Raw genomic sequence first — 10,363 nt, 5'->3', positions numbered from 1 at the left:
TAATTGATTTCATTTATTCAAGATAATTCAGAACAAATACAGAACCTGAAGATCGGTAGATAGTTACAAAAACTGAGTAAAAAATAAAAATTATGTATTCTTTGGTATTGAAAATGCTTAAGAAGTATTGTTGCAAATGATGAAATTTGGATGCGTCGATCAGTCGTTGGGGCAGACGCCGATGTGGGTGTTGCGCTTAGCGGCAGAGAGCGGGATGTGCACGGGCTTCTCGTTGATGACGATGTTGCGTACGCAGCCGGTGAAGCCGCGGCGCGAGCGCACGCCGCGCACCTTGGACACGAGCCGCTCGTGCCCGCCCACGTACAGCGCGGACCGCGTGTCCGTGGAGCCCGACTGGCCCAGACCCGCGTCCGACAGGTGCCCGTCCACGCCCACAGACACCACGTGCCGGGATTTTACCGCTGCGGGTTTTTAATTGTTCATCAGTTAATGGTTAACAATTTTAAGGAGAAGGAATGGTGGAAAGTCGTTCCACTTTTTTTCCTGCATTTGTTTACAGTAAGTGTTTAAATAGTATCCGACGGGCTCGAATAATAATTTTATTATGTTTCGAAACACTTATATTATGTAAGTACTTTGAATACGCCTGTGTAAAATTGAACTTAATTTGAGTAGAGAATTGGTCACTAATTGGTCATGATTGGTCAGTATATTATAATAATAATTGGTCAGCGATATTATTAGCAAAATAATGACATTCAAGGTCAATCAAATTTTGTGAGTGGCCCAAAATCTAAAATTTGCAATTTAAAAACTAAATTCTTGTAGCTAAGAAGAATTGAAAAATTAGTCAATAGTTTGGTCATGTACACAAAAAAAATATATAAAAGGTTTATTAAAATTTCAAGGTCATAAATTTGCAACAAAAATATATTTAGCACCCCCATTATTAACATTCAGTAATTGACACACTTGATTTGCGAGCAAATTTATTTTCTATACCTTTGTATATATTTTATGTTTATATGCATTATTAATTCTATTTATCTATATCCGTATGAAATTTTATTTTTTTTTTAAGTTAAACCACAGACTAATAACAATATACTACGTATGTTAAACGAAACAAAAATGTACTTACCATTGATTCTATGCCAGTTGCCATCGCACAGAGAGAACTTGTCGCCCAACTTATAGCTAGCGTGGAACGGTCCCTTGCCGTTCTCAACATTAGCCACGACTTCGTTCTCCAGCAGTTCAATGATCATGAAGTCCCTCCTACCGTGCACGCTGAGCAGCAGCCCGGTGGAGTTGCGGGGCTTCACCTCCATTGATATAGAGATTTCGTAGCCGACTTTGAAGTTCTCCATCAACTGGAAAAGTACATTTTAAGTGTTTTGTAAATATGATAAATATAAATATAAATTTATAAAGAACTAGCGGTCTTCGCCCGTGGTACATATTTCGCAATAAAAGGTAGCCTATGTTCTTTCTCAGGGTCTAAAGATTGTCTGTGCCAAATTTCATCAAAATTGGTTGAGAGGTTTAAGCGGGAAAGCGTAACAGACAGACAGTCAGAGTTACTTTCGCATTTATAATATTATTATAGTAGGGATAGAAAAAATTCGATCGATCGATTTTTTTCTATTCTTTATAAATTTATATTTATAAAGCATTTGAATGCCATAAAACCATAAAATATCAAATTCAATATGATAAATCTTAAGCCTCCGTAACTTAGAAATGAAGTAACTTTGTACTGGTGAGTGTATATTCAAAACATTTTAATAATTTTTAAATTTATGCTGTACTATTAGGTATGCATAAAATTATCTTACTGTAATTCTTGTTTAAAAACATTGTTTGGACTTCATGATTAGTATAGTACCTTCAAATAATTGCTGTGGGCATTGTTAGAAGGTCCAAAGTAGACACCATCCTCAACATTGTCAGTGCAGCGCAGAGAATTGACTTGAACTCGAATGTCGGTCACGTACTGACCATTCATCATGAGGCCTTTCAGACAACCTTTGAACGGCTGGTAGAATTTCTGGAACAACGATCGAGTTTAATAATTGTTGATTGAATGTGGGCATGTGGCTGCTAGTTATTAGTGGATTTACTTACATAAATTAGAATAAACAACAATATTTTTGAATAATCTAATATTCAAATTAAACAAAAATATGGGTTACACCTGTAACAATTTTTTTTTGTAACTACATGAATACTACTGAGAAGAGAAGAGAGAATACGATTCAGAAGAGCATTTTTAATCACTCAGTCCAACTAACCCCCAAGTTCCGGTCCATATCAGTAGTAAGATTAGCGAGGCCACCGTAGTAGTAGGGCGGGGTGAGCAGCTGGGGCGTTTCGCAGGCGACGCTCGCCTCGCCCACGTGGTCCGCGTCCACGGTCAGCTTGCCGTGCCCGCCGGCGCGCACCAGCGTCACTGTGTGCCAGTCCGTGCCGTTGTACGTGCGGGTGGACGACACGTACGCGTTCTCGCTGCCACAGTTGAACGCGAAGTGCAGCTGCAATGATTACGCTCATTTAACATGTACTCTTTTAAGTGATTCTTTAGGTCACATCAGAATTAGTTAAAAGTATCTACGAAATTGTATAGATAGTGGTTATCATTACCTGTGCGAATGAATTAAGTTCAATTTAGTAGATTTTTTTACAAAATTAAATTTAGCGTGGGCACATTTATTATTTAGACATTTACCTGAGCATCTCGCATATAGAGCGCGAGGAACTCGGTGGGCACGCGTTCGGACTGCGCGTAGAAGATGAGCCCGCCGTGGCGGTCGAACGTGCGGAACGTGATCGTGAGGTCGAAGCCTTCCAGCTGTCGGCCGGGCAACTTGCCGTACTCAATGCGACTGTCGTTGCGAGTACCTGGAGAGTGGACACGTTCAATTGTTAAGTATACAGTATAAGATAATATAGCTAAGTCGTGAGTGCAGAGATAACATACCGAATCTATAACCCTCCTGTGGGTCACCGATATTGTACTGTGGATCGTAAGCCAAAGCACAACCCGATTCTGGTTTTGGTTGCGGTCTTCTGGTGGTGGGTGGTGCACTAGTGAACGGAGCTCGTGTTGTAGTGGGCGGTGCCGGCGGTGATGATGCTGATGTCGTGCTCTCTACGGGCACGGATGCAGGACCTGATTCAAACAAATATGTTAACATTGATTTGGTATTATTTTGGTTATTCTAATTGTCAGAACTAGACCAAATTTGAAGGGGATCACTGTAACCATTGGAATGTGAAGGCACCTTTACCTTTCATACTACGGCACCTTTATTTGGCGGGTTGGACCGTTGGACCCTTTTTTGAAGTTGGTTGAAAAATGAGCAATAAGTACCTCTATCTGTTACACTTCCGCTCTTATCTGGTACATTCTGGACAGCAGTGAGCGTTGGTGTTGGAAGCACGTCCTCCCCGTGCGGTGCTGGCCACGCTGATTGGTCTGAATATTTAATATTTATTAGAGTCAATTTATTTTGATAAATATTTACCATTTAACGTACATTTTATTCATTAACTTAATTTCTATTGTAAAATAAGCAGAATTCAACTGTGTGCCTGAGACGGATTGTCTAACAGACAATGGCTCAATTGTTATGGTAGGTACCTATTTAACAAGAGCGCAATAACTATTAACGACTTCAGGTATACCTGGTATTTCTTAGAAATTTGGACACAGTTAAGTAAAAATATAATGAAAGAATAACAAGAATGGATTATATTGTATCCTACAATTATCAGAGGCGCCTGGAAAACAGCTGAGACGTAGTCTTTTGCTTTCTTGTTAGTCCTATAACCAACTGTAATGCACTGTCTAATCCGATGTAATGTGATAGAAGAAGCAATAAACGTTTATTTATTTGTTTAATTTAGATTGTTTACCTGGCGGCACGCCGCCCGTGGTGGTGGTGGTGCCGCAGCGGCCAAACGTGACGCTGTGGTTTGTGAACGGCTCGAGCAGGTTGAGCACGCGGCCGTTGAGCGTGGCGTCCGCTATGCAGCCACGGAACGGCTGCTTGGAGCCCACCTTGCCGCCCACCACGTAGCCCGGCTGCACGCCGCCCATGAACAGCACGCCGTCCAGGATGTGGAGTGGCGCTGGTGCTGTGTCCGTGCTGGAATTCCAATAGGTAATGAGTGCTGAAGAATTAGGAAGCAGGGGAGATACTGTGACGTCTTCGAGTAGTGTGTAGTTAGAGATCGCGCTAGGCAGTCTATACAGATCACACACATAAATGTAATTAGCGTCCAAAATTACCTGAAATAGTCGAAATCGTCGACCACCAGTCGCAGCGCCTTGTTGCTGTGCGTGACGGTGACGACGTGCCACTGCGAGTCGTTGTACGTGCTGATGCCTGTGTCGAGGCGCTCGCGTTGACTCATTAGTACTAGACTTCCTGTAATTGTTATATTGGCTTAGTACAACGGTAGTATTTTAAAATTGAAATAAATTGTAACGTAGCTATATAAAATATTTAAATAATTCTAACAGATTAAAAGATTTTGTACATTTCTATACATTTACTTTTTACATTTCTTTCGTGAGAGACACAACTTTTGTACTTACTACTTTCATAAAATTACATTACCTTTGATAAGTGACAAGGATATACTATCAGGCATAGTATTGGTCTGCATTCTGCTCAAATAGAGGAAGAGCAAGCCGTCGGGACTCGACGTCTTGAACTTAAGCGTGAGCTGCAAGTTCTCCGTCGTTATGTCCACGAAGCGCAGGAAACTGTCCTCGCCGGATAGTGACACCAATGATGCGAACTGGGTAAACACATAGTAACTAGTTTCAGTAAAAGTCAATCGTCAAATTGCAGTTTCAGATGATTTAGATGTATTTAATACCATATTTTAATTACATTAAAATTTATTCTTGGTGCCGTGATTCAAAAATCGTTAAAAAATCGTTAACGTCTATACGTTAAATTTACTTAAAACACTTTAAGAATTTCAGTTAACTTATTATAGTGAATTTTAAATAGTTACCTGGCATCCGTATGCAATACCGACGGACTCCACATTATCACTTAAATCTATGTTGATTCCATCTATGCTGATTTGCCTGATACAACCGTCGAAGCCCTTGTCCGTTACTTGTATTATTCCCTTATTATTTCCACCGAAGTTCATTGTATCCAGCGCTGGTATTTCTTTAACTTCCGAACTTGACGCCATCTTTAATATCTCGTTATCTACTTTTAGGGAACATGAGCTGAAGTATCTCGCAGCGTCCAGTCTGTGCCATTTACCGTCGTTGTAGGTCTTTGTGGTACCGAGTATGACCATGTCGTCAGTATTTCCGAGTGATACCTATTACCAATAAGTGAAATATTAGTTAAATCCACGTAGAGACATATTTTACGATAAATAATTGGTTTAGTGAATTTTTAATAGTGCAAAAAGGTTTCAGGTACCTTTATCTCGGTCAACCAAATATTTAAAATTTTATTTAAGTCATATTTTGTTTGTAGTTCAATTATTTGAGTGAGTTTAATCCAGATAAATTCACGAAAAAATCATACCTGCAAGTAAACCCGTCCATCTTGCATCTGTAGCGAGAAGAAGTGTTTATTTTCTCCAACGAGGTAGATAAGTCCATCCGCAGCATAAGTTCTGAAGAACAAGAACACTTGGTTCTTCTGTGGTCCAAGGTAACCGCGTCCCGGCATCGTCACATGCGATTTACCGTTGAAGCGATACTCTTGTGGTCCGGACTGGGATGTTATTAACTTGTCCCTGAAAACAGTACATTTTCTTCATATTGCACATGAATACTTCATATTATCACAACTCCAATTCATAAACTTATGTAAGTGGAATAGATCTGTTCTTTTCTCAGTCAGTTTCAACAGACAAATCAGTTCTTTTGTCTTAATTTTTTGAAAAAATTAAGACAAAAGAACTGATTTCGTCTTTGAATAGATAAATACTTTAAAGTGCACACAAGAGATAAGTTTATATGTATGTACCTTTGTCTTGCGCCCTTAAGGTTGGCGGCAGTGCGGAAGTTCCACAAACCAACAGGAGTATCACCAATCATGAGCTCCTCGATTTGTCCTTCGAATGCTGGGAAACTAACGCCTTGCAATTTTGCGTCTGAAGGAACTCCTCCCACATATAGTTTGGACTTCTGACGGTCGAGATTGAATATTGTGTGTTGTCCGGGAAGTACGGCTTCCTTTACGTTCACGCTATCTGATCCATTGTCTAAGCTCTCCCGAATCGACAGTTTCACATTACGGCCAACTCTGAATTTAATGAAAAAATTAAATATGTCATATAAATTATTACAATACATGACAACAAACAACAAACATTCAAAACTAAAGAAAAAAAATCTTACCTGTCCACAATTACTTGGTACCATCTATTGTCAGCAACAAATTTGTCGCTTCCAATTCTAGCGGGTTCTCTGCCAGATTCTGCACTGTCTCCAATATCCATGACAAGGTAAGGATATCCATTTTGAACACCGACAACCATGAAGTCATCCTGTGTATATACATATAATTAGTATTTTACTAATTTATGATTAAGTTAAATTATATCATCTGCATCCCTAAGACAAAATAAATTTTATTATTTATTTTATATCCAAATTTTTTTGGAATGCTTTTATCGCATGTCACACTTACAGATTTAGTACGTCTTAACATGGTGTCCTTCGGGTTGCCGAGGTAGAGGATGAAGCCGTTCTTCTCCTTGGTGCGGAAGTACGCAGACACGTGCGTGGAGGTGGACATCTCGTCCACGGTGTCCGGGAGCCGCGGCTGCAGCGTAGACCAGCGGTCAAACGTCACTCCCACGGGGATGCGGTTTGCGACTGTGCGAGCCTGGAAGAAAGGTTCAAATGTAATGAAACGCGCTCCGTCTTCGGTCATAGCTTACCATCAATTACAATTACATGATTCATATAACAACCAAATATCAAGGCAGTTTTTAAGTCTAATTTTTCTGTAAATCTAGATTTATCAACACCAACATTACTTTTTACCTGTTCAATTAATTCTCGCAGCTTTTGTAACTTTTCATCGGCCTCTTTGCGTCGATCCTCTAAGCTCTCTTGTTGCATTTTCACCGTGCGGTATGTGGACTCAATATTTGGATTCATTGTTCCGATATCGCTTACTGTAAATACAATTAATATATTAGAATATAACTATCATATTTCATCATTATGTGCATATATATTGTTTGTCATTCATTATAATAACAGCTTACCCAGGTTTTGTCCGTTCAACATCATTTTTTGCGCATCGTCAGCTAATTTAGGTAAGGTTTGCGCCCATTCTTTGCTGGCTGCAAGGTCGTTGCCAAGTGCCGACATTATGTTCACAGTCGATTGTACAGTTGCTGCCACTGTGTCCGCTTTGTCTGTTTCCTCTCCTAAAGATGTGTGCGGCGCTTTGGGTAATGCCCTAAAATAATTCATAATTAATTAAAGTTTAAAGTTTTAAGTAGAGAAATTAATAATATGATATGTAACCTTTGTTAAGAGAGACAGATTTTTTCGTTGGGTAAATAAAAGGGATGTAGATAAAATATTTTTCACGAGTCTGAATGAAGTAATTATATTGATGCTCACAATTGTATCGCATGGTCTTCATCGTCTGCATAGTTAAGGGTTGCAGTAGCATCCTTCAGTTTCTTTTCAGCAAGTGTTAGGTTTGGTCTCAAAACTTGTTCTACCATCAGAAGAGCTTCTGACGCGCTCTTTGACAAAGTCAGAGAACGATCGCGCGCTGGCACCACTCGGTCATTCAAATCAGTGTTCTGAAAAAAAAAAAAGATTATAATCCGTTCAAAAAATTGGAGCTGTAATCATAACTAATAACAATACTCAACTAAAATCACACAATAATACATTTTAAAATAAGCAAAGTATGTCATATTTACTTACAATATTATTAACAGTGTCCATAGCTTCTCCTGCATCATCGGCGGCTTTCTTAGCATCTCCGATCTCTTGAACAATAGACGAGTAAGCCGAAGCGGCGCTGTATGCGTGTTGCGTGCGAGTGTTGTTGTTTTCTCTCTCCGCTAAAGCGCGGAGGTTGTCCGCCTGAAACATTTTTTTTAATTTAGTCCTATTCTTTTAGGATCTGATTTAGAACTAGAAAAATAAGTTTCGTTTCTTCTAAAAATTACTGTTTCAATAACCTAAATGAGGAGAAACCAGAGGATCCATTTATAATTAAAGCAAAAATCTCATTATCTCACCCTTTTCCTTAAACCACTAGCATGGCTCAAAGCTACATCAGTCAAATTCGCGAGTTCGGGCAATTCGTCACCGATTGATTCTAAATTATCTTCCATTATCTCGTTGGTATTGTTCAAATCTTCTAGAACTGCTGTCAAGTTCTGAACAATTCCATTCGCAATTGTATTGTAATAGGTGGCATTGTTTATGTCAATAGCGGCATCTATGAGATCCTTCATTGCAGCACTGTTCAATTTTGTGACTGACATCACTTTATTTCCAAATTTGGATTGTCTGAAATAAATTTTCTGTGCTAATTAACATTGTTTAAACTAGACTGTAATACATTTAAATAATATGCAAATAGGCTTACTTGTTTTTCTCATTTAATTTTTCTGCCTCTGATGCCTTTTGTTGTGCTATATCTGTGTATTCCAACATTTCATCCAATTTTTCCTTGAGCTCATTCGTTGCGTTGACAAGTTTTGTAAACTCCTGTGTCAGAATGCATATCACTTATGAATAAATGAAGATATAATATTATTAAATATTTTACAAAAATCGTTTTAGCAATTACCTTAACTTGATCATTCACTGGTTCGACGAATACGTTCATTCTTTCAATTTGATCAGTAGCATTTGTGAAAGCACTTAACGCTTGTTCTTCCTTCGGTTTTAGATCTTTGTCTGTAGGAAAAATATATACTGGTTAGATCTACAAATATTAAATGCATTAAATTTTTTTAGAGATCTTTGACATGGGGAGAGATTTTACATGCTCATACAAAAATTGTTATTTTTAACTATCTCCACCTATTTCTGTATAAAAGAATACGCGCTCTTAATGACTGCATTTGTTAATTAAAGTAAAATGCAATTAAGATTTAAGAGAACGCAATATTTAGCCAGATTTACTTTCAGGATAGGATATAAATGACAATACACATGGATAAACTATAATCTTTGATTCCCTTATCTTGATGCCTTGAAGCCATCATCAAGATTAAAAATTAAGGATATAAACCAACGAATTATTTTTTGTGGCTGGTTATATTTTTGGTTCCTACCGGCAATGTCACTCTTAATTTGGCGCGCTTCAGTAAGAGCGCTGTCCACTTTCGGTTGCTGACTCAACTCGAGGCCGGTTGCAATTTCTGCGACATGCGCCACCAACTCCTTGGTCTTGTCGCTGTGTTGCCGCACTTGAGATAACACATTGTCAGCATCCGCTGCGAGATCGGCCGCTCTTGTTATTTGTTTGTCGCTGTCTGTTGCCGCGAATTCCGCCTGACGAAAAAAATATATTTGGTTATGTATATGTGTATTGAGCTTTTTGAGTTGCGTTTTAAAGAGAAAGCGTTTCTTTGTACGTTAACTTTGTTGTAAACTTACGGAGCGTAAGAGGTTTTTGGCACTGTTCTCTAACGTTTTAACTCTAGACGTAACTTCGTCCACATCAACATTTTTCAATTCAGCTAGCCTCGGTCTTAATTGCTCTGTTTGATTCGCAATATAATTAAGGCGTTGTGTTGTAAAGAATGAATCCGCTTTGTCCTGTGAAGGAAGTTATTAATAAATTAATGTATGTTTATATTTTATATTTATACATTATATTTTTTAAACGAGTTGCAGTTTACCTTAAATTCGATAGTTTCATTGGCTAATAAATCTCGCATGTCCTCTACGGAAGTCAAGAGTGCATCCGTACAAGAGTCACATTCCAAGCATCCTTCTTGAGGTATTAGCACCCATCTGAATACAAAATAATATTTTATATTTAAGATTCTTTACCTGCTCAAATTCCATCAGCGAAAATTTAAATTTTTAACATCGTACAACCACAGATTAGCTTTTAATGGAAAGTCTAAAACATCGGTGATGGTTTGCAGATAAAATTTTGTTAATTAAAATTGTAAATGTATGTCAGAATCGTATAAGTGTAGATGTAGATTTAAATAACATAAAAAAATTGAATGTGCGAACCTCTCTGGACAACGGTCGCATTTCTCTCCGACGACGCCGGGCAGGCACTCGCACTGGCCCGTGGCGCTGCACATGAAGCCCACCGAGTAGCCCGTGTTGCAGTTGCAGTCTGAGGCATTCAATTGATGTTTCATTTATATCGATATAAATAATAAAATAATATTTTTAGACAAT

General features: G+C 38.6%; 1 protein-coding gene across 1 annotated transcript in view; it reads right to left on the bottom strand.

Moving 5' to 3' along the window:
* Positions 1-10,363, bottom strand: part of LanA (laminin subunit alpha) — a 29,312-nt gene continuing 18,949 nt past the window's right edge. The window contains exons 37-62 of the mRNA XM_089714526.1: positions 10,190-10,298; positions 9,844-9,958; positions 9,599-9,760; positions 9,274-9,493; positions 8,784-8,893; positions 8,580-8,701; positions 8,227-8,500; positions 7,907-8,068; positions 7,592-7,779; positions 7,228-7,424; positions 7,001-7,134; positions 6,642-6,839; positions 6,350-6,498; positions 5,976-6,254; positions 5,529-5,742; positions 4,993-5,316; positions 4,587-4,770; positions 4,256-4,394; positions 3,880-4,112; positions 3,335-3,439; positions 2,942-3,133; positions 2,690-2,862; positions 2,256-2,495; positions 1,850-2,011; positions 1,103-1,334; positions 1-422 (exon numbers count right to left, since the gene is read on the bottom strand). Of these exons, the coding sequence (XP_089570652.1) occupies positions 160-422; positions 1,103-1,334; positions 1,850-2,011; positions 2,256-2,495; positions 2,690-2,862; positions 2,942-3,133; positions 3,335-3,439; positions 3,880-4,112; positions 4,256-4,394; positions 4,587-4,770; positions 4,993-5,316; positions 5,529-5,742; positions 5,976-6,254; positions 6,350-6,498; positions 6,642-6,839; positions 7,001-7,134; positions 7,228-7,424; positions 7,592-7,779; positions 7,907-8,068; positions 8,227-8,500; positions 8,580-8,701; positions 8,784-8,893; positions 9,274-9,493; positions 9,599-9,760; positions 9,844-9,958; positions 10,190-10,298 (4,880 nt within the window). The 3' untranslated portion in view covers positions 1-159. The remainder of the gene's footprint in view (positions 423-1,102; positions 1,335-1,849; positions 2,012-2,255; positions 2,496-2,689; positions 2,863-2,941; positions 3,134-3,334; positions 3,440-3,879; positions 4,113-4,255; positions 4,395-4,586; positions 4,771-4,992; positions 5,317-5,528; positions 5,743-5,975; positions 6,255-6,349; positions 6,499-6,641; positions 6,840-7,000; positions 7,135-7,227; positions 7,425-7,591; positions 7,780-7,906; positions 8,069-8,226; positions 8,501-8,579; positions 8,702-8,783; positions 8,894-9,273; positions 9,494-9,598; positions 9,761-9,843; positions 9,959-10,189; positions 10,299-10,363) is intronic.

This window comes from Colias philodice, chromosome 1, assembly GCF_061535455.1.
Source record: "Colias philodice isolate Cphi_HAF_F1 chromosome 1, ilColPhil1 Martin Lab GWU primary, whole genome shotgun sequence".
Classification (NCBI taxonomy): Eukaryota; Metazoa; Arthropoda; class Insecta; order Lepidoptera; family Pieridae; genus Colias; species Colias philodice.
This window is presented reverse-complemented; position numbering and strand designations above follow the sequence as displayed.